This window comes from Rattus norvegicus, chromosome 1 (assembly GCF_021556685.1).
Source record: "Rattus norvegicus strain SHRSP/BbbUtx chromosome 1, alternate assembly SHRSP_T2T, whole genome shotgun sequence".
In the NCBI taxonomy this organism is placed as follows: domain Eukaryota; kingdom Metazoa; phylum Chordata; class Mammalia; order Rodentia; family Muridae; genus Rattus; species Rattus norvegicus.
The window spans coordinates 179,366,402-179,390,674 of record NC_141534.1 but is presented as its reverse complement, the minus strand read 5'-3'; the positions used below and the strand labels follow the sequence as shown (position 1 = coordinate 179,390,674).

General features: G+C 48.0%; 1 protein-coding gene across 44 annotated transcripts in view; it reads right to left on the bottom strand.

Moving 5' to 3' along the window:
• Mical2 (microtubule associated monooxygenase, calponin and LIM domain containing 2) overlaps window positions 1–24,273 on the bottom strand; it is a 184,407-nt gene that overhangs the window by 75,322 nt on the left and 84,812 nt on the right. For 25 of the 44 annotated variants that reach the window (NM_001395865.1, NM_001139508.2, XM_087576948.1 and 22 more), the window contains 10 exon segments: window positions 3,172–3,315; window positions 6,483–6,551; window positions 13,165–13,271; window positions 13,545–13,744; window positions 14,578–14,725; window positions 15,776–15,866; window positions 16,466–16,592; window positions 17,376–17,491; window positions 18,539–18,796; window positions 22,117–22,217. In NM_001395865.1, the coding sequence (NP_001382794.1) occupies window positions 3,172–3,315; window positions 6,483–6,551; window positions 13,165–13,271; window positions 13,545–13,744; window positions 14,578–14,725; window positions 15,776–15,866; window positions 16,466–16,592; window positions 17,376–17,491; window positions 18,539–18,796; window positions 22,117–22,217 (1,361 nt within the window). 44 annotated transcript variants of the gene reach the window in all.

Sequence of the window (24,273 nt, the reverse complement as noted above, 5' to 3'; positions counted from 1 at the left end):
TGTAATGTGTCAACTATCTAAAAACTATGCATTTGGGTCTCTTAGATACAAGCTCAAATTCACCAGTGGCTTTAAAAGTGAATTTCTTCTTGAGCTATAGAAAAGCTTCTTCTTGACTGGTCCATGGCTACCTGGTTAGACCCCCCAGCCCTGGTTCCTGAAGACGCAGAAAGTCCCTGGTTTACCTGTGGTAAATCCCCGTGTCCAAACATGGAGGCCAGGTGAGCTGCCTTCTCTTTAATGTTCTTTGTGTGAAATTCCCTGTTAGCCAAGTTCTGAGCCCTCTTCTGCAGTCAAGGTGAGAAAGGAGAAGGATAGTGACAGGGGTCATGAGGGTTGCCTCCAAGGCAGAGGGGAAGGAGCGAGTCAGGTTTGTCTCCTCACACACAGGAGACAGAAGACAGAAGACAGGCAGGGAACCAGAAGGGAAGGGACCCACTGCGGGTGGGGTGAGGAGCAGGTAGGATGGGACATGGATGTGGCAGACAGAGAGGACGGTCACCTGAAGGACCTTTTCTTCTACTTGCTGCAGCCGCCGCAGCACCCCGGACAGGGCCAGTGCCCCTTGGCAGGTGGGAGGCAGGGTGGCGAGATTTTCAGCCCCACCCAGTTGCAGGTCTGACTTGGCCCTGGCTCTCCAGGGTCTGCCGGGGCACTCGCCACTAGCAGGTACTTGATTGAGTTCTCTGAGCACCTGTCCTGTTGCCACCGTGGAGGAGAACTGAGAGAGAGGGGGACGTCAGCTTTCTTCCCATTATAGGCCCCACCTCCATGAGGATCTGCCATGAGGACCAGAGACAGAGGGCACAGCAGCAGGTGCCACCTTGAGAAAGGTCCCAGAGTAGCCTGGGTAGGGGAGGAGCTTCTGCACTTGTATTGGTACCCCAATACCCAATAAGCAGTACTGGGCTTAAGAGCCCCCCAGACAAACTTCTATAACCCCTGTTTCCATGAGATTCATATTCTGAGCTGCCTAGGATGTCTTAAGGATGGTCTGGCCTGTCCCTTTAGAAACTGCGATTTATCTGTGCATACATGAGGGTTTCTTATCCTCAAAGGGCTGGTAAGCACACAGACACACAGTTGCTACATTAGACCTGCACCGACTGCTCTCTCCTTTGCTATGAGAGCAGCACCCAATACCCAGTGCTGACCAGATGACCCTGGGATTTATGGGTCCTCATCCTGACCCTGTCTAGATTCCAAAGCCAGTGATGGGACATGCCATAGTTTATCCAAGCAGGCTCTGGCTGCTCAAACATCTGGAAAGGCTATTATCATGCCTCAGCCTCATCCCTTCAGTGGGTGTCCCCATGAGGCCCCCTGATTCCACTCTACTATTACTTTTTCAACAACTTGAAAGCCAGCGTATTCACTAGCTCTCTGTACTAAGTCATGACAAGAGGATTCCCCAAAGTGCCATATGGAGTTGCTTACTCTCCCCACTCCCAACCCGTGAAGCAACAGCATCAAGAGTGAGTGTGGATGGCTGAGGAACACCTGTGACAGTCTGAGGGACCAGTGGCATATACGTCAGGTGGCCCTAGGTTTTTATCCATAAGGACAGTGATCTTATCCATAAGGGTAGTGTAGGGATTTCCCATTCATTCATATTTGGGGGCTAGAGGGAGCCAAGGATCCCACCCCTCAGCTCAAACCCCCCCCCCCATATGCTTTACTGAAATACTATCCACTGGAAAGAACCCTACCTGCCTTTTTAGAGGAGGTGGAAGCCTGGGAGTGGACTCCTCCAGCTTGGGGCAGTGAGAGGTACCAGGAGGGCGAGAGGCAGAGCACAGGACAGGCTTACCCATGCCTGAGACCCGGGGGCAGTCCTGAGAGTAGAAAGGCAGGTCCGCAGAGGCAGCCCCAGGAGACAGGAAAGAAAAGGCAAGTGAGACTCAGGCATGTGGAGGGAGGACCGGAGAAACAGGGAGGAGGAGGTACAGTGTGGAGGAGCAGAGATGGGGCTGGCTAGGTTCCTGCAAGCCTGGCCCAACTGGGAAACTGGATCCCTAGCTCTGCAAGCATGTGGATGGACAAGTCCTGTAGTTCCTTGCTCTGGGACAACGTGTGAATCCCACAGGCCTTGCTTTTGGCTCAAACACAGGGCTCTGGGCCATCATTGCCAGCCTACACCATGCTAGGGTGTCCAGTAGAGTCCTCCCAGAAACAGAGAGCGTCTTGCCCACTCCAGGACAGCAATGTCCAGGCCAAATGGACAGAGGCCTCCCTAATACTAGTCAGGCCTCCAGAAGGGACTGTTGAAACCGTGCGTAGACAGACAGGACTCACGGAAATTGCCCTTTTGTAACAAAGCTACTTCCTGGGAAGTATTCAGGAGAAGTGTGGTTCATCCCAAGACCAAGGAGCCATTAATGAAGAGACTGTCCTCCACAAAGTGAGCTAATTTCTGTCATGGAATTGGTGTCCTCCGCACACAAAGGGAATCTGACCCCAGAGTTTTGTAGTAATGACAACATATCATAATATGACAACGTATACACAAGGCAAGTGAAGAGAGCAGCCAAGCTGTGAGCACAGACCTCAGGTAAGTGAGTCACAGAGGACTCAGCAGTCTGAGGCACAGCAACAGGCTGCCCTGGTCAGGCACAGCACCCTGTCAGAGCCTGCTGGGGCACGGGGAGGGAACACTGAGGAGGTTGGTCAAGTCCTTGTTATCTTAGTCAGTGCCTCTGGCTGGGGTGCCTCACTTCACCATGGACTGGGGCAGTGCTCTCCCACACAGTCTCTCAATTCCGTTGTCCCATCTCACATTGGCTACAAATCATGGTTTGAGTGCAGGACCAAAATAGAAAGCGCATTTAATTACTGCAAAATGAGAACCAGCAAACTGTGGCTCATGGGTCTAATCCAGGGGCCTGGTTATGTAAATTGGTTTTTACCGGAATGCCAACCCACTTCCTTGTTGAGGTATCCACAATGGAGAAGGACTAAATGCTCTAGCAGGACAGTATGACTCCAAAGTGGAAAAGAACTGCTACCTGCTCCCATGGAAACATCTGTTACCAGGAGGCTGAAGGGTATTTATTTATTTATTTATTTATTTATTGTTTTTTTGGTCAGATCCAGATGGTGAGCTTCAGGCAACTCTAGCTGGAAAGATTCTGCCACCAGGGGGTAGGTCTGGCGACCATGTGATAGCCTTACCTGTTTCAAGGCTGAAGGGTTCCGAGTGTTCTCCTCAAACTTGGCTAGCAGCTGATTGGCCATGTACTTGACTTTGTTCTGATTGCCACTTTCTTTAGCATACTCTTGGCTGGAGCCCAAGCTCCGGCTGGAGAAGGCTGGCAGCTGCAAAGATCAAGGCAGCACATTGGAATCCAGGCACCATCAGAGAATAGGATCCTCCAGGAGTCCAGGCAACAGGGGTGTGCCCTAGAACGGATGCTCATAGCACAGTGTGTGTGTCTAAAGAGGGGGCATGGCCAGCTTGGGAGCCCAGTAGTTAAAAGTTGGAATTCAGACTCTTTCCCTCCAGCCCTGGGACCCTGGTGCTTTAGGTCTCTGAATTTGCCCCATCTACTAAATGGGAAGGATGTCCCACTTCAAGAGGTTCTTGCAAAAAAAAAATCAGTTCTTAAAGAGAGGTGTTACATAAAACAGTTTCTAAAATGCATCGTTTGGCTGAGAAGTGGAGAGAAATAGAGAAATGTGTGTGTGTGTGTGTGTGTGTGTGTGTGTGTGTGTGTGTGTGTGTGTGTGAGAGAGAGAGAGAGAGAGAGAGAGAGAGAGGGAGGGAGAGAGAGAGAGCTGGATTATCATAAGCACAAGCTTTAAGGCATTTTTCTCTACTTCTCTGTACTCCTTTTCCCACTCTAACCTTTAAATAAAAAACAACTCAGAAATAACTTTAGATTTACACAGAGGGTACAAAGAAGCACGGCTTTCTCTTGAGCACCCTTCCCTGCTGCCTTTGATATAGCTTCAGGAATAACCTCAGCACTGTTATCAGAGCAGGGGAGTGGACGCTGGCTTAACGCTGTGATCTGGACCAGGGGCTCTGTTTGGATTAAGTCAGCTTTTCCGTTCCCACCCATCTTTAGTTCTAGGCTCGAATCCAGGATCCCACACATTTAGTCATCTTGCCTCCTGCGTCTCCTCCAATCTCTGGCATTCTCTGCCTTCCCAGACTCTTATGCTTCTGAAGGGCACTTGGTGGTTATTTTATAAAGGATCCTGACTCTGTGTTGGTCTGACGTGTTCTCACATGTAGCCTGCACTGGAGGTTCTGTGGTTTCATGGCACAGGGGCGAGGGGAGCTTCACACCCATCCTATGAGAATTCATGATGGTGACCAGACTGTGAGGGATGATGAAGACCTCACTATGATGGTTTATAAAACCGAGTTCCTTCTCATTCATCTGCTAATTAATAACATTTGAAGTTTTCTAGCATTTCCTAATGTCTTTTCCTGTTCCGTGGAATCTTTGCCCACACACCTTAGAACACAGGGAGGGGGACTTCGCCAAGTGAGGGTGGTCGGCATCTCACTGAGGCAGTGAGTCTTCCCCACTGGAACAGTGTTCTGGAGGCGGTAAAGACGCACTCATTCAGAAGAAACACATGAGAAGACACAAGCTAAAGTTGACTGGGAAACAAGGTCCCAGAGAGAAATAGCCTGGGATGGGGGAGCAGAGTTGTGTATGCATGGCTTGGCCAAGCATTGGACAAACACAAAATGGGGCGTTGCTTTAGTGCATGAAGTGTGGCTTGCACATGAATGTAGGCTCAAGGGGGAGGAGGTACTGAGTGAACACTGTTTGCACAAAATCAGTCAGCCAGGACAACTCACTGCTGCCCCAATAATATTTCTGAAAACCAGATTTGACTTGTTGAGTCCAGGGCCTGTATTTTTCCTTCATTTTTATTTTTAAAAAATCGTGTGTGTGTGTGTGTGTGTGTGTGTGTGTGTGTGTGTGTGTGAGAGAGAGAGAGAGAGAGAGAGAGAGAGAGAGACAGACAGACAGACAGACAGACAGACAGACAGACATGCGCATGTGTGGCTGTGGAGGCCTGGAGAGGGCATTGGATCCCCTGGTGCTACAGTTTTAGGCAGTTGAGAGCTATCTTTTGTAGGTACTGGGAACTACACTTGAGTCTCTGGAAGAGCAGTGAGCTTTCTTAACTTCTCAGCCATTCTCCTCTTCCCTGAAGCCACAGTTCTTGATGGGATCACCCCCAAAAGCTCTGGGAACAGCTCAGAGGGGGACAGTGAACATGTTCACGTTGCAAGATGTAATGACCTTATCAGGTGTTATCAGAAAATGAGGTAAAGAGTGGGCAGCTGGGCTCTATCAGGGTGGGCTGCTGGCTTGACTGACAGCTCACTTGCCGGGAGGTGGGACAGGTCTGAGCCATGAAGAATAAAGTTTTACAAAATACAGCAATAAAGCCTCTTCAACCACACAGAAGGGGCATGTCTTTTATGAGTCCAGTGAGTCAAGCATCAGTGAAGTTTACAAACTGTCCCATGTGCCTCTGAGTCATCTTTAACATTAGCCAGCAGGCTAGCTAAAGCTGGCACCTCCGCCCCCTTGACATATGCATGCTTCCTTTTGCAGAATTAGGATGGCTTTTGAGAATGAAGCCCAGGGCTGGGGAGATGGCTTCGCTGACAGCGACTGGCACACAAACATGAAGACTTTAGGTCCCCCCAACACCCACACGGAAAGCTGGGTGCAGTGGTATACAGCCACAGCTATGGCACTGGGAAGTGAGGCAGGCTGATCCCTGGGGCTCATGGGCTGGATGGAGAAGACATCACTTCATTGTAAGACCCTGTCTCAGAAAAATAAGGTGGAAAGCAAACAGGAAAAGATGCTTGACATCAATCTCTGGCCTTCGCATGCACACAAGGTACATGATTAGCCTCCAAAATGTGCACACACAGGGACAAATTAATGAAGTGCATATCTTATGTCTCTGTAAATTATTTCTTTGCGCCCACTTTAGGCTAACATTTTTCAGAGACAAGTTCTAGACTTTGACACACAGTCTCCTACAATTTTCTCCTTTCGCCAGATGGTGGCGCTCGAGAGCACACAGCATTTGTCTTAAGACTCCAAGTCCAAAAGGCAGTAAAAAATGCAGAGGGCCTGCTGGTATCTCTTTCCTACTTAGTGTAATTAAAAATTCAATATTAATTAGCTATAGTATATAGATCATCTTATAAACTTACAAGCCCTGCAAAGTATCAAGCAGTTTGGCTGTATCAGCACATTTGACAGACATACCCCTCATCCCAGGGAGGCTTCATTGTCAAGGTTACACAGTTAGGAAGAAGCAAAGTGGGGATCAGAACACTGACTTTGCTTTTCTATCAAACTGAGCCTGGATCCCGGTGGCTCACAAGAGAAAAAAACTAAACAGGACTCGGGCTAGTGACATAGCCAAGCACACCCAAGCCACTGGTCCTCAGGACATGGACCTTTGAATGAGCTGAGCCCGAGCACACAGACCTCTTCCAGGTTGTTGAAGCCTTGCCGCCTCCTCTTGTTCACGTCATTCTCTTCAGTCTGGGCGTCTACCTGCAATGGCCAAGAAAACATGGTGAGCTCCGGGCCGTGGACAGTGTTTGAACTGGAAGCACAGAAGGATGCATGCTTGTTTGGAAACAGCTGTCAGCCTAACGGTAGACATGGAGAAAGATGGCCCCATATCAACAAGTGCTGGCATGGGGTTACAGTCAGGCACAGTGGAGAGTGTTTCTACTCCATCTCCAGAATCCCTGTGACACAGGCAGGGTAGGCCTCTTCTCTATCCCAGTGGCTTTTGGCTCAGAGGGGGGTTAATCATGTGCCTAAGGTCAGAGCCAGGCCTGGCTGGGTGATAGCTTTTGTGTGAACTGTCTTGTGGAAACCACCAGACTTCCTATGCTACCTGGACCTCCCATGAAGACACTGGACAGGTTTACCTGCAAGGAACATTCTTAGGAGTTCCAGGGCTTTGGTGTCAAATTAAACCTGCAATCCAGGTACCATTATATGATTTAATTCATTTCAAATAAACATTAGATCTGACCTGAGGACTAGAGATCAAATGTCCAGTTTGCCAAGGCCAATTCAGATTTGCTGACTCCCCCGCACACTGTAACACTTCATTGACACACTCCCTTTCACAGATATTACCCAGCTGGCCAGATAACATCTCATAGCTCACTCCCTGCTCTGAACAATCAACCAAGGCCTAGGAAACTGGCCTAGACGCATGAGGAGAGCTGTAAGGACTGAGCTGTCACTGTGGCCTTGGATAGGGGTGGAGGCTGAACATAGTAACTTCTTAACATGAATCTTTGATCCCGGATTAGGTCTACTTCCTAAGGATAAATATCTTAACTGTCAGCTTCCAGTGGCTTGGACTTTCTCCCGGGGAGTCTGGAGTCGGACCCACAGAGCATGTATCAGTCTACATGGATTCTCCTACACTCTGACTTCCTCCATGGCATAGCCACATCCCAGCCTTTCAAACACCATCCGTGTAGGAAGAAGTGCTCTAGGTTCGCCGTACACCTAGGCATAATACCCATCCAGGCCTTAGCGTGGCTTGGCCCCAGAAGGGTTGTTTTAGGCTTGGCTATTCTGAAATAGCAGTCTCAGCACTGAGTCTACTAGGCATCACTCAAGTGTAGTAAACACCCTCACACGGACACGAACTCGCACACACATGCAGACACACACACACACACACACACAGACACACACACACACACACGCATGTGCACGCACACAACTGCCATGTTCACCAACTCCATTAAAAAAACAACCATAGTTTAGTCATGGAAATTTGTTTAAAAATTTGACCAGGGCACCATCAAACAACAGATCAGAGGGCCCCGCCTCCCTTCAACATTTCCTTCAGCTTCTCATAAATCACTATTTTGTGAATGGAAATAATCTCAGTCTAAATGCTTGGGCAAACACCAAGAGAAACAGATGACCTTATTTTCAACAATATTGGGTTTTAGAGACTCAGGCTGTTTGGGCTCCCGGCTCCACCGACTGTGAATGCCACTTAGGCCCAGAGACCGGAGCTGTGAAAGTACAGAATGTCCCATCAACAAGAATGCTCGGTGCATAATCTTAGAGTTCTCTTTGTATTTTTGTTTCCACTTTCAATGAGGACTTGGCTTTTCTCACAAAGAGCAATGCATGCGACTCTCTCTTTTATACTTCTCAGCCTAGGGTGGGTCTATTCACACAACGGGAGCCTGGCTAGACCCCATCCAGACATGTGACCTATGGGCTCACACAATGCACTCCACGGTGGCGGGCCCAGTCAGCAGCTCCTAAAAAGATCCCAGATCTTCTGGGAGAATAAATGGAGTACAAGGGGGCAACCTCTGCTTCTTCGATGCCGTCACGAGGACTCTGGGAAATAAAATGCTGCCTGCAAGGGAAGGTTAGCAGTGTGTACGTCCAAACAATGCTTACTTTCTCCATTGGAAAAATGCTACTGAGATGTAGGCAGAGACAAAAGAAAAATTAAAATGTAGAGATCTATTTATGTTTCTCACCAGAAGCCAAGGCCTCTAACCCAGAGCCCTTTTCTTCAGTGCTGTAGCAACTGGTATGTTGCCATGCTCCACTAAATAACCCCCACCCATGCTCCTGCAAACGAGCCTGATTAAACTCAGTGGGATATGAACATGAACACAAATGTGAACACAGACACACACATGACAGTCGGAGGGGACTGGTTGGGAAGAGGAGGGGCTTCTGTGGGAATGGGGGTGGATTCGATAAAAATAAATTACATACATATATGAAATTACCAAAGAACAAATAAAATTACCTTTTACCAAAAGCCTCTAATCACTATGGACTTTATTATGCTTGACAAAGAACCAGAAGCATAAGGAAAAGGCAAATATTTCTCATGGCCAGGCGGAGAGAACATGAGAATAAACAAATGACTTACTTTCTCTTCCTATTAATTTTCCAGCTCTTTCACCCTAGGAACCCTTTCTTATCATGATTTTTCAAGGGTTTGAAAAAGCTGATGTGCCAAAAGCCATTTATTAAACCAAATGACCTCCCTCTTTAAAAAATAACCTGTGGCATGTATCTGTTAGTCAGGTTATTAATGTGACTAGCAGAGGACAGCCATGTCCCCACACATCCTGAGTTGTTTGACTCAACTCAAACAACCTTTATATTTAGTTAGCTGGTCTAGCCTAACCCTGGCTCACAGGAAGGAGGATTGGTCATTGTAGGTAATGGCCTCGCTGAGTTGAGTGTCAGCTATGATATTTAAAATGAGGACCAGTGACACTAGTAAGAAAGCATATTCTTCAAGGAATCATGGACTCACAGGTGCTGCTCCATGTCTAGAGGCCATCAGAAAGTCACCTACCTAATTTGGCCTTTGTTTCCTCACCTATAAGAAAGAGTCTTACACTGTCTACTCAGAAGCTATCAGGAAGGTTGGTGAAATCACAGGATGTAAAATGCTTCTTAAAGTAGAAATTTGCTGCACAAGTGTTAGTACTATTAGCAACAAAAATTTAAATATCTGAGTTCTAGTTCTTACTTTTTTTTTTTGGTTCTTTTTTTCAGAGCTGGGGACCAAACCCAGGGCCTTGCGCTTCCTAGGCAAGCGCTCTACCACTGAGCTAAATCCCCAACCCTCTAGTTCTTACTTTGATAGTACCTATATAACTTTCTAAAATTTAATATCTCCAAATCCAAGTTTCGCTACTCATTACATTATAAGCACACCATGTTCCCAATCTTCCTCCAAAAATATGTAGATGGGTGGATTGGTAGTACATGGGTTGGTGCATTATGGGTGGATAAATGGATGGGTTTGTGTATGCATAGATGAATGGATACATGGTTGGGAGGTTGGGTACATAGATGGTTGGTTGGGTGGATTGGTTGATGGATAGGTGGGTGGGTGAATGGACTGATGGATAGATGTTTAGGTGGATGGATGGATGGATGCATGCATGCATGCCTGAATGAGTAGGTGGAGAAGTGGGTGGGTGAGTGGATGGATAGGAGAAAGGACGGGTGAATAGAGTGATAAATATGCAGGTAGACAGATGGATGGGCGGGTAGATGGATGGGTAGATGGATAAGTGGATGGGTGAATGGATTGATGGACAGATGAGTAGGTAGATAGATGGGTGGTGAGCAGACTAGATAGATAGAAGAAGCACCTTTTAAAGCTCTCTTGGCCCTCTGAAAAAGATCTGTGCAGAAAGAACAAGGTGTTAGAGCAGCTGCATCTGGACCACTCTGACCACACACAGAAGAGTCATGCTATATGAAATTCACCCCTACCAGGGCCAAGTGCTGGCAGATCAGGACCTAGCAAACATGGAAAATCTCTGGGCTAGCTAGCTGGTCTTTGGAATGGGCATTCTAGAGTATGTGATGATTTTGTTAGGTCTCACAAGAAATGAGCTCAAGATGAAAGAAACTAGAGGTATCCTCATGTGCAAACAATTTAACAAGGACAATGACTGACTGTAGTGTCCATAAAAGTAGTCATCACCCAGGAGTAGAAGGTCTAGGAGAGTCCAAAGGAGCACAGATGTGCAGGAGTATGTGCGGATCTGTGTGAGTACAGGAAAGGCAAGAGGCTGAAAATGTGGGTTCAGATGCCACCTACTTGCAAAGTGACAAAAGTTTAGGAACTCCCAAGAACTTTCATCATATAGTAGGAAGTGTTTAGATGATGACCAGGATCAGGGGCAGACTGTACAAGTGGTCCAAAGACTTCTAGAGGAAACATCATTCCTAGTCTTCTTTTTCCAGGCATGAACCACCCAATCTTTATTGTTTAGCAACCCTGATTGAAGTACTCTTCCTCAAAGTAAGTCCCTAATGGGGAAAATGCCTTCTAGTCTGCTTGGAATTGGCATGTCTGACTGAGATTTGAATGTTGTCCGTAAGATACAAGGAGAGAAGAAAGGAGAATTGAATCCTAAAAGTGAAACCTGGAGGGAGAGAGATTGTTAAGACCGACTCAGCAGGGCCCAGTGAAGTCTTTGAGGAATAAGATGTAGCACTGTGGATGGACTGGACAGACGGAAAGGTTAGGATGTTTCTCTGGAAGCTGAGACATCAGGGAGACATAGCAGGGAATGCTGAATACAGATGCCCTCATCAAGGTTGCAGGCATCATGGGGCAGATGGGCTATGAGATAGAATGGTCCAGGCATGGCCTAACCTAAATTTGTATTCCCCGATTCCACAAGCTCCCATGCTGGCGGGGTACATGTCTGTTGTATCAATATCTGTGTGGCATAGCAGAGGTGGAGTCACATGTATGCATGTATGGTTCTTAGCGTCATCTATGGGACTCAGCTTCTCATTGCCTCCCAACTAACATCACTTCAGCATGCTCCATGCCTAGATACACAACAAAGGCCTTCATAAACGAACAAGTAGAGTGCAGGAGACAAAGCAATAAAGTATAACTCAGCAATAAAACATGTGTGACCCCAAGGCCTCACCTGGTCTCTGTGGTCCCTGGCTTGTATCTACATGTGAACATTCTATCCCCCATGGAGATGCAAGATGGTTGAAATTAAGAGTATCAGACTTTTGGCTTCTCTGAACCACACCAGAAGATGCAAATTGTCTAACACCATACATTGAATTCAGAGGCGTCCAACCCATGGCTTGTAGGCTGTGACAACATGCACATGTTTATTTCGTGTGACTATGACACTCTGCTCCCATATGCAAATTTCACACTCAAGAAATGCATAATTGAGTTGCAAAAAATTGCCATTAGCAAGGTATGATAATGTATACTTTTAATCTCAGTAGAGGTGGGCAGAGGCAGGTGGATGTCTGTGAGTTTGAGGTCAGCTTGTTCTATATAGTGAGACTCTGTCTCAAAAAAAGTCTTATTTAAGTTTGAATTAAGTTCACAATTTTGTGTTAGATTACATTCATAGCTACCCTGGGGTACACTCCTACCTTCAGGCCACAAGTTGGATATCATGAATAAAATGATAATCATTCTTTTTTTTTTTTTTTTTTTGGTTCTATTTTTCGGAGCTGGGGACCGAACCCAGGGCCTTGCGCTTCCTAGGCAAGCGCTCTACCACTGAGCTAAATCCCCAACCCCATGATAATCATTCTTTAGACATGTGGTCCCCAAACTGTATAGCTAAGTATCCTATGAGTCCATCGTGAACCCAGAGGAATGGCAGGACACTCAGTGATATCTGTCAGACATCTTGAAAAATACTGATTTTTTTTTTTTTTTTGGACTTAACTGCTTAGGAAATAGAACAAGCATTTACCCTCTTGTCTGGGAACACTGTAAAAACAAAAGCCATAGTCACTAAGGGTGTTATAAATCTGGAAAGTTCTAGAGCCTCATTCCACCCTGGGCTTGTGCTGGTTAAGCTTTTGCCAATTTGGCACAAAGTAGAGTCACCCCACGGAGGGAATTCCAACTGAGAAAATGTCTCCGTCAGACTGGCTGAATGTTGACAAGTCTGTGGGGCATTCTCTTGACTGATGACTGAGGTTGGAGGGCCCAGCCTGCTGAGGACAGTACCACCGCAGAGCAAGCGGATCTGGGTTGTATAAGAAAGCAGGCAAGTGATGGAGAGTGAGCCCTCCTCCATGGCGTCTTCAGTTCCTGCCTCCAGATTCCTGCCCTGAGCGTCTGCTCTGGTGTCCTTTGATGATGGACTGTAACATGTGGAAGTGTAAACCAAACAAACCCTCTCCTCCCCCATGTCGGTCTGGTTAGTGTTTAATCGTGACAACAGAGAAGCAAACTAGGACTGGACTCAAGGACAAGAACCCCACATTATTCACATCTGTGTAATTGCTCTCATCATCAAAATGACTAAAAGCCACAGCCTTAAAGCTAGTGGTGCATGATGAATGAACAAATTAATTTAATGAGTAGAAGTGTGAGAATATAGAATATATGTACCCTTCCCATTAACCAATGTTCGTCATACCCCTGATCTGAACTGTCTAATGACATAAAAATGAGCTTCGACTTACTGTCCAGGGGGTAGAGCTAACTGAGTTCACTCTTAAGACATGCACCTGCTAAGCTATGTGTATATCTCTGGAGTCCTGATGTATGTAGTTTGTCAACATAAACAGACCTGGACATGAGATTCTCCTTCCTGTAACAGAATACCGGCCTGGAACTTACCCGTGGGGTTCTCTTTCTGGGCAATGTGAGGTTGAGATAGTTATTCTGAAAGAATGTTTTGCCCAAGCCAAAGTCAGCATTTTCTCCGTAGTTTTTACGCCGGGAATCTGTTGAGAAGTAAAAGCAATGTTGGTGTTGGCATCCAAGACCAGGTGGTGGCGATGTAACCTGTGGGTGCCATTGTATCAAGGCTCTTTGAAAAGAATCCCCTCACCCTAGCCTTTATAAAGCTTTAAGTGGTTGAAGGGTGTGGGATGATCACTATATTTCTTCAGGGGTCACCCTTGTTTGGTCTCTGTGTCTGGTAGCTGCAGAGTGGAGGCAGACTTGGGCTGGAGGACAGAGAAAACACTAGCTACTAGACAAGTCTCCATGCTTACCCATGGGTCTCAGGGGAGTACCCCGGAAGAGCTCATAGAACTTGGAGAGGTACATGACCATGCTGAGCTTGTCGGGCTCCTGGGTAGATGCCATCTCTTTGCCCGTGGTCACAGGCAGGATCCCAAACTCACGCTTGGCCACATCAAATGCCAGTTGGTTGTTCTCCACAACGTCATTCTCATTCAGAGAGTCGAAGTTGCTGGAGGATCAACATCAGGTAAAGTTCATGGTGAGTTAGGATGACTTGCTCATAAGAAGCACAGTGGGGTGACGACTCTTCCAGCCCAATGGAGCCCCAACCTCAAGCCCAGGAACATGCCTCGCTCATGAAGGAACTGAATCAAACATGGACCGTGATCATACCACTGACTGGGCTGAAATGATTTAGCTCTTTGGAAAATGTAAGAGTTATCTTAATTACTTCTCTTATTCATTTTAATTGCTATAGTAACAGAAGGTTTCTCAAACCAATCAAATCATACATATCATGTAGAGGCGAGATTCCCATCTCCTTACTGCAGATGGCTTTGGTATGTTCTCGCCAGTGCTTTAGGAAGAGTCTGTGGGAGTCTGTGCTGCTCCCTGTGTCAATAAGTATTGTTCTTTGGACAACACGAAAGGGTTTCTGGAATGCCATTTCACCTTCCAGTTGACCCTGCCATCTTGCCAACACACAATCTAGAAGATTCCATAAATAATCTGATGAATATGGGTATCAGAAAAATGCTTCTTTGGTTGAGTTAGGTCTCTCTTCTACTTCCTTTCTTGTGGGTGGGGCTTTGAAACAGGCTCAAGTTTCCAAAGTGTGGCTATTAGGGTTGGGGGCCAAGTGGAGAGAGATAACCACTAATCCTGTGCTGAGTGTCATGCACTAGGGACACCTGGCAAACATGTTGCTGTCCAAATGAGAATGAAAAACAAGTTTTAGAAAACAACCCAAATAGAAACTTGCAGAGAGAAATACTGAGCTGGGTTGGGGGACTTTCCACCCAGAGAAGGCTGGGGTCCCTTGTGTTGAGGGTCCACACTCACATCAGCTCTGGCCGGAAGCTGTGGATGATGGCACACAGGGCCAAGCCGCTGCGCCAGGATGTGGTCAGGTCAGTGACTCTGACATGCTGGTAACCCTTGGTCTGCTGCTGGCACCAGGTTAAGAGCTTGTTAGGCCGGATGTCTGACTCTGTGGGAAAGATACAGGTGGTGAGATAGTTCAGTCTGACCATCAATCACTCTCACTGCCATTAGGGCTGGGAACCCGGAAGAGTGGATAATATAAATGTAACCCTGATGGCCACTGTACAGGGCCTGGGTCAACTGGAAGCACACTGTCTAACAGCACTGTCCCTAGGGACAATGGCAGGGTCCAGGGTTAGAGACTAAGAACATAGACCCTGCATTCCCTGGGTGACACCAATGACTTGGGGTTGTCATGGGTAGAGGAGCTCATGACCAAGTTTGTTGCAAGCTAGCCCAGGAAGGAGACCTCTCTAAAGAAAGTGTCTGGGGATGTGTATTTGAGCTGGCTATAGAAGAAAGTCTAGAAATTAATCAGACAGAGGCATTCCAGGAAAACAGGAAGGAGTGACGGCAAAGAATGTGGAGACCCTGCCATGCTTGTGTAAAAGTAAAACAGTATCTGTACACGTTATAAAAACAGTTGTGTAACAGTTGTAAAACAGTTGTGCAACAGGAAAAGTTGTAAAACTATAAACAGTGTTTTATAGCAGCTGGGCATGCGGTGTGTGCAGGGAAGGGAGGGAGAGGCTGGGCAGACAGAGGTAGCTGGAGTGTCCCTGGGTAGGACAGGGGAGGGGCCTGAGAGAAGCTGGCTACTGGGGAGCTACTCATTGAACCATCCCTCCCCTACCTCTGCAGCCAGTGTGTGTCAGGATTAGGAAGATCACAAGAAGGGTAAAAGCTCAGGAATCTGTCTGTGGTCTAGTTGGGGAGACAGGATCTCACTCCAGAAACAAGAGGCAAAGGAAAACCAGCTCGATGGAGCTGCCTACAGTGGGCTTTCCTCTGCTACGTGCTCGGCAGCTGACTGCATGCCCTAACTCTGATAATCCTGTCTCACCATTGCTCTTACAGATGTGGACGCTGAAGGACAAAGAGGAGAGGCAGCTGTTAAGGTCACACAGGTAATGGGGCAGAGCCAAGCGGGCTGGGGGGTCTGAGCAAGCTTCATCTCTTGCTCTGCTTGTCTCAGGGTCCCAGAAGGGCAACTCACCCCGCCTGGAGAGGCTGGCAGATCTCCTCACTGAGCCCCATCTCTCGAGAGGGAAGCGGTCCATCTCCTTAGTGATGTACAAATGCTTCACCTATGAGTAGAAGAACTCGAGTCTGCCCACCAGTTCCCGGATCCTGTGTCCCGCGCTCCAGATCCCCTGTTATTACTTCCTTCTGGGGTTGGCTGACATGGCTTGCAGCACACACCACAGGCCTGAACTGTCCTCCCAAATGTGGGAGAACTGACAGTGAATTCTAACTAGCTAATAAGAACCTGCGCTAATCTCTGTCCTGTTAGTTGAAGAAGGTAAGGTTTGGGTAGATAAAATCCCCAGAATAAATGAAGTCTAGGCCCGAGCATGGTAAGGAGCTATCTAGGAAAGTGGATTATTTTTGACACAGACATAATCAGTGTCACATTTGTACAGTAGCAAATTAACACACGAAAGCATAGGCAAACATGCAAATACACACAGAGGTGTGCAGCACGTGTGGTCTAGCTCCCTCCTATAGGCTATAAGGAGTGCTGCCTCTGTTGAACCCCTGCATCTTCTGGGGAAAAGAATGGGCTCCACCCCTGGGCTAGCATGCTTTGGGGGCCACAGCTCCAGGAATGTGACAGTTTGTGAGTCTATTACTTTTCCTGTCAGGTCACCACAGGGGCTTGAGGCAGACTTGGGAGTGCGCTTACCTGGTGAGGCCTGACACAGTGCACGTTGAGGTTTGGGTACCGTGTGGCTGGGTCCAATGTGTACTGCTCAAAATTTTTGTTGATGTTCTCAGGGGTTGTCTGAGGTAACAGCCGGTAAAGACTCTCTCTGCCGGGAGTCAGAGCCCAGAGGTCAGGGGTGGCTCTTGCCAGCGCGGGCCCTTGCTCCTACACACCCCTCTTCCCTGGTCTCCCTGGGTATGTTTGTATAGTCCTCCCCTGCAATGTCTGACACACTCCCGAGAGCTACAAAATGTGGGGAGAGACAAAGACGGGGAGAGAGGCAAAGTATCCAAGTGGCGGGGATGTGGTCTCCCTTACCAGGCAGGAGGAGGCAGAAGTATAGGGCCAGCATTTCTGGTTCAGCTAAAGCCTCTGCCCAGCCATGCTGCTACTGCGGCTTGCCCCTGTGGTCATAGTGATCCACAGCCAAGGCCATCAAAAGCCTGTCTCCCATATCAGTACTAACTCTCCCAAGTCAGCCATCTGTTCATGGCCAGAGCAAGGACCTGGGAGACAGCCAGGACCTCAACTGTAGGAGAGACCTGTTAAGTCACAGAACCCTTATTCAGGACAGGACACTGTGCAATGTCCTTGAAGACTTCCTTAAACAAACCTCTTGGGCCTTGTGTGGATAAGAAAAGTCATAGAGGCACAATTTAGAACTAGCCATGTCAAGATCTGTCTCTACTCTCCAGGTCCTAAGACACCGGACACAGAGAAACTCAGAGAAGGAAATGGATTGTGACACAGAGTGTCCTTGGAGACCCTCAGATCATATCAGGCCACACAAGGGAAGGCGGGTAAGCTCAAAGCTGCAGGACAGCCAGCCTGGCTCTATTCTTTCCTGGGGCTGCTGCGGCCAGCTATGAGCTCTACCTTTAAGACTCACCTTTCAGCTAGCACCTCCAGGGGAGGGGTGCCCTGGTCCCAGCTCTTTACCATCCATGCCGTGTCAAAGGCTGCCAGGAAGCCTCGGGCGCAGCCTGTGCCCATGGGCCAAAACGGCTGTAAAAGAACACATGTAAAATTCTCATAGACTCTAATGACTCCCAGTCTTCTCTCCTATGCTATCCGGCACTGGAAGATTGCCAGCTCTGAGCCAGGGTGTGGGCAGAACTCTACTGCCCACAGCTCGCCAGAATCATGGGTGATTATAACAAAAACATGAAGGGTATAATGGCCCCACATGTAGCGAAGCTCCCTGGGCTACCTGGAAGAGAGAGAAGGGAACCAGGGGATGCTTCGTGACAGTGTGGCCCTTATGATCATTGTAAAGCGTGGGTGGGATTCTCATCTTCCCTTTAGTAAGAGGGGGCAAAAGCTTTGTGGCTGGAAAATGCTGGGGCCTGCCACTAGAGGAGTATGAGGAAGTGGGGGTTGGGAGGGAGACAAGGATAGCAGTGACAGGCCACAATTAGGGTGACCGTGGACTTATCTGGTCAAGCTTGCCCATGATGAACCAAAAGCAGGGTTTACAATCCGACTCTTGGCCCTGGAGAATTTTGCAGACACTGTCCATTTCATATTAAGATGGGATGCTAACCCCAAAATGGCTACCTATCTAAGGATTCTTGAATTTATGGGGGCGAGAGGGAAAGCCATGGCTTCAATCATGGCACTTTGAAAATCTCCTGCGCTGCATCCCCCAGCCCCCAGCCTCCCTCACACTCTGGAAGATCTCTATACTGAAAAGCCCCTTAGGGCCACCCACATGGGTTAACAGGTCCCAGACATGCTTAGGGGGTTCTGTATGTTCTGAGGAAAAACAGCCTTGGGCTCCAGATCGGGGCTGGCTATTTTGTTCTTCAGTTTAGAAGCAGCCCAGAAGAAGCCGGGGAAGGGAGAAAAGGCTTCCTCTACAAGTGAGCTGGCAAATCTCAAAATTCAGCCAAAAGGGCTGGGTCGCAGGCCAGGATGGCCTTGGTAGGGGCTTGCCCTTTGTCTGAGAGCCTGCCCTTCCCTGGGATGTTGGTGGCAGAGCCTGTGAGACTGAGTGCAGACCCATGGATCTGAATTGCAACATGAGTGAAGGGCTCTGAGGTCAGGTAGTACCTCAAGCAGGCTGTCGCCTACAAGGGCCACAAGCAGCTGGTGTGCCTGGCGCTCACGCATCAGGGCTGCGTTCTCCGAGGCATACATGGAGGTGAAGTCGAACATGGCCACGTCAGGCTGCCCGTTGTGATTTATGGCAAAGTCTAAGGATGGCAGCTGGTAATTGGTGGCAAAATCAGCGGCTTCTCTGGCATAGGAGAGCAGGTTGTCCTGGTTCACATTCTCGGCACACAGCAGCATCTCTGTGTCGATGTAGTCCTGAGGAGATGAAAACATACATCAAACCCCCTCCTCTCCAAAGGCCGAGGGCCATGGGGAAGGGTCTTAGAGTAGCGAGGCTCCTTGAAACATAAATAGAGGGTCTGGGAGATGAACCAGTCTGTGAAGCATTTGCTGTGCAAATATGGGGTCTTAAGTTCAAACCCCAGAACGTACGTAAGAAGCCAGGCAGAACAGAGTGTGATTATAATCTCAGTGCTGGGAAGGCACAGACAGGAGGATCCCTGGAGACCTTTGCCAGCCTGCCTAGCCTGACCCGTGAGTTTCTGACCAGTGAGAGACCTTGTCTCAGAAAACAGGTTGATGGCTCCCGAGGAATCACTCTGGAAGCTGACATCTGACTTCAACAGACATGCACATATGTGCATACATGTCCACAGGAAGTGTGTGCATAAACACACACACACACACACACACACACTCACACACACACACTCACACACACTTGCACACATGGGAACCCAAACTAGAAAACCAGCGCCCAGGAAATGAACACATAGTGTAGTCATGGCAGTTAGCGCCGTTGTGATTAGGCACCAGTTTGGCTTCAGGCTTCCTGGCATCCAAGGCAAAGGGGAAATGTGATATGAGCTTTCCTTATCGGAAAACGAGGTACAGCAGTTCCTCAGAGGAGGCAAGTGTTTCCTGGCACCGAGTGCTGAAAACTCTATCTCGTGTGGGAATTTAGACAGAGGACACTGGGAACCGTAATGAACAGTGAGTGTACTTGATAATGGCGTCTCCAGCAAACAGGGAGCACACCACGCATGACTGGTTCTGGCAACAGCTTCAAGTACAATTAAGAGACAAAGGAACAAGCCAGTAAGTGTGATTTACTAATGGATGGGGTTACGCTATTGGGGTCCAGATATGCTGTGGTTAGTGGTCAAACAAGACCAGAAAAAAAGGGTGTGTGTGCCATGTCACTCTCTGAATTCCTATCCAGACTCGGTCGTTCACTTTTCTGTGATGCTGGGGACACTGGTGGCTTGGCTGTGAAAGTGGGCACTGTCTTGCTCCTTTGCTGGAGTAAGGGCACCTGGGCTTGGACAATGAGGAATTCATGCCAGTGATGCAGCCAAAGACTGTCAGAGGGCGAAGAGAGAAGACTAGAAGATCTCCAATGTCTATTCTGCTCATCTTCGGCAGAGAAACTTAAAGGCCACCTTTCCCAAAGGTGAGGCAAAGGGTAAAATTCCACTGATAGTGTGCTCCCCAGTGTGCATGAAAAATGGGGTTCAGTCTCCAGCACTGATTAAAACTGGGAGTGCTAGTGCACACCCATAAGTTCAGCGTGTGGGAGATGGAGGCAAAAGGATCAGGAATTCAAGGTCGTCCTCAGCTACAAAATGAGCTCAAGGCCAGCCTGGCGTAGGTGGGACCCTATCGCAGCTGGAATCTGGGCATGTTGTGTAGCCTGATTCTGAGTCTCCATTTTCTCATTCACAGGAGCGTAATTACAAGTTCTCCTCCTTAAAGCTGGAGTGAAAGTGCACACACGAAATGCCCCATGCTGTGCCAGGCTCATGGGACGTGATACTGCTTGCCCCTACTGATTCATAATGCCATGAATGGTGGTGTACTATGAGATGCTAACTGGACCCACGTAAGGTGCCTGTATGGGAGGTCTCGAGACATTTGACTGCCTCTATAACTGGAGTTAGCTTCTGTTTGCATTTCCTGGGGAGCTATGATGTCAAATGCTCTATTTTGGAAAGTTGTATGCCACCCCCGCATAACTGTACCCAGCATTCGCCCACTAGAAGACTGAAGAAGCCACTTCCCCCCCGAGAGAAAAAGAGGGCACCGCACACCAGACTGACCAGCCAGCTATGAGCTGGCAGGCTTGGAAGCCCGGTGCTCATAACAGCTGGTATGTGTGAGGGTGGGTTAGGCTAGTTTCACCTGGCCCACCCACAGCTTCTGCCCACAACCCATGCTCTCAGTAGAGGCACAGGGGAGGCCTGAGTTACTCATGCTTCCAGGCCAGATGCCAGTACAAGCTGGCAAGAAGATAGGCATACTGTACTCTGGCAAGCAGCAATGAATGGTTCCAGGCCAGGCAGGACCTGGAGGCAGTTGACCTGGGGCTGTGGGATCGTTATCTTGGAGCTATGATCACGGGAGCTCTAGAAGGATGACGCCTGACCAAAGCCCCTCCTCTCTACCTCCTCACCCATTTTTATCCCTCCATATGTATGTGTCTGTGTAAGCACATGCCATACCCATGCGGTGCCTGTGGAGATCAGAAGAGGACATGATCTCCTGAAACTGGAGTTATAGTAGGTTGGAGTCACCTGATGTAGGTGACAGTAACCAAATTTGGGTCCTCTAGAGGAACAACAAGGGCTCTTAAGCTCTAAGTCACCTCTCTAGTGCCACCTTGTCCTCTCTTTATATTTGACAATGTATGCTCAGCCTGGGGCTCATGCCTGCAGCCTCAGAGCACAGAAGGCTGAGGCGAGAGGAAGGAGAGTTTGACGATAGCCTGGGCTACACAGCAAGACATTAACTAGCTCAGAACAAAAACAAATAAATTAAACAAGAAACAAAGTCACAGAGTGAAAGAGGACAGAAGAACAAGTATCCAAACAAGGCAGGGTGTGGAAGAGTCTTGAAAATCACTAACAACCAGGCCATGTACTAAACATGATGCATGATGTATGTCCGTGCCTAAATACGCGAGTGTGTGTGTGTGTGTGTGTGTGTGTGTGTGTGTGTGTGTGTGTACACAATCCCTCAGGTATCCCCACCCTCTACACAGTCATGTCTCAAGAACCCTCTTCAGACAGGAATCAGTCCACTTTGTAGATATAAGATTGAGGTTCAGGGGAAAAAAAAACCCAACATCTTGGCCACCATCCTGAGTGAGCTCAGAGCAGAGCTGTGTCTCTGCTCATCACTGACAGTTCAAATGGTAAGTGCTCCCCATGGCAAAGGGGACAGGGCATGAGAGTCCTAAGTGATAGCATCTCTATATTCCACAAGGACAAGGAGTCCTCATCTCTAAGTTAATGTGACCTCCTTAATGAAGGCATAGGGCCAAATGAATGACATTTGAGGAAGGGAAAGATTCAGCTGGTCATATTCTGGACACAAGGTCTCTCACCACATGTTTGAAACATATCTGTGTGGTTGGGAAGTCACACAGTGACAAAGGCAAGGAAGGTGGCAGACAGGCTCCCTCACCCCCTTGCATAGCCCCTGACAGGCAGTGTCTTCTCCCACATCCCCAGATGCTGCCAGTCCCTGTTGCCCAAGGGAAGACAGGTAAGAAATCACAGCCCACAGGTACATACATTTAGGATGACGCCTTTGTCCAGCAGGCTCTGCTTCTTGGCTGTCATGACAAAGTAGTGGGTACTGTCCTTGTAGTAAACAATGTTCTCAAGATCGATCCCTGAAAGGAGAGACATTCAGACTCAGTTTACCAATCTGCACCTTGCTCCATTCCAGGTCTCATTATGTATATGCAGAAGATGCATATAAGATAAATAATAAAGACATACCAGGCTGTTGGAAGGCAGAAGAGAAGACTAGAAGTCACCCAGGTCAAAGCAGCTAGCTTTTATGGTTACACAAAGACACATTTAAAAACAACACAACCAAACAACATACAAAAACCACAGGTGCCTAGAATTCCTAAGTTAAGTCTAGGCAGAACATGTTATGGGAAACTGGACAAGACCATGGATGTTAAGCAAAAACCAACTTTGAACCCAAGTGCATGCTTCAGGCCCCATCTACTGTGTGCCCCACAGAGCATCTCTACCATGTTCTAGCTTGCAAGAGAAAACCCAGGTCAATGGAACAACATTAGGGGGTTAGAGGCCTAAGGGCATCATGGTGTGTGTGTGTGTGTGTGTGTGTGTGTGTGTGTGTGTGCGTGCGTGTGCGTGTATGTGTGTGTGCATGTGCCTGTGTATAGGCCAGAAAACAACCAACAGTATCATCTTTTAGGTCCTTACCTTCTTGAGACAGGAGCTATCACTAACCAAAGCTCATCAACAGGACTGGCCAGCCAGTAAGCCTAAGGGATGCTCCTGTCTCTACACCCTAGAGCTGGGATTACAAACATAAACCACCAGGCCCAACGGTTTTATGTGGGTTCTGGGAATTGAATTCACGTCCTCAATGGAGCCATCTCCCCAGGCCCAGATCTCATTTTTTGTTCTTTCCATGGACAGCAAATCATTCCTACATTAGGTTTCTGCATTTAAAATCATGCTACAAGATGATCACTCAACAATGTGTTCTCAAGGGGATGCAGGGAAGCTCAGCCAGAGACACTGGCTTCACCTAAGAACCTGGTGTAGGGCCAGCACTCCGAGTCTTAAGCTCCCTGTGTGTTTACTAGAGCTCAAGACCCTCTGGCTCAGCTTATGTGAAGGGAAGTAACAGCACACGGTGACCTCAAAGCATCCACACAAGGTGTGCTGTGTAACCATAGCAACACCCTTATTACAGTAAAATAGGAAACAGCCATGCATGCAGAGGGCCCCCAAGAGATTCAAAGGAAATTTATTGCTGTCACTGATGTGAGACAATGACTTACAGTGGCAACAACAGCCAAGTTTAAAGGAAGCTCGTGAAACCTTTGGAGAAGCACGCAATGTCCTGTTGTAACCCCTATTTGATGGTCTGCGTATTTATTTTCTTTCTTTCTAAGGGGAAGGAAGGGCTGGAGAGTTAAGTATTAAATCATTCAAAGGATATTATACTCTGGAAAGGAACTATTAAAACTTGTAATAATAAATTGTGGAGACTCAGAGGGACGTAAGATGGCGAATACCACTGTGGCCTGTAAGAAGCAGAGCCTGGCTCAGCAACTCGGCTGGTTCCTAGGCTGAGCCTTAGAGGAAATGATTCCATGGAGAGCGCTACCCTAACAGGAAATTCCCAGAAGGTGGGGGTCAGAGGCCAAGGCTCTAAACGAACATGTGTGTCTTCCTCTGTTCCAAACACTCATAGTGGAACTGGCCATAGACAGCAATGTGAATGCATGTCTGTGGCTGTGCTGTGAAACCAAAGCCCTTGCTGAAGGGCACTAAACAATATCATTTCCATGTATCATGAAACATGACCCTTCGATTTCCCTCTCCTGTCTGGCCCCTCGAATAAAGACAACCATTCCCATCTCAGAGGCAATACCAGAGCCACATGGTCTTCCACAGTCCTCAGGCTTGGGTGCCAAGAGATGCCACAGTTCCCCAAACCTACCATCATGACTATATTTAAGATATGATACTGAATGAGAAACATGGGTGATATTTAAAATGTGCTAAGAAAAGGAGGATGAGGAGAGGAAGGAGAGGAGGGAGAGGAGGAAAGGGAAGTGGAGGAAGGGGAGGAGGAAGAGGAAGAGGAAGAAGAGGAAGGGGAAGGAAAAGGAGGAGGGGAGGAGGAGGAAGGGGAGGAGGAGGAGGAGGAGGAGGAGGAGGAAACAGAAGGGATAC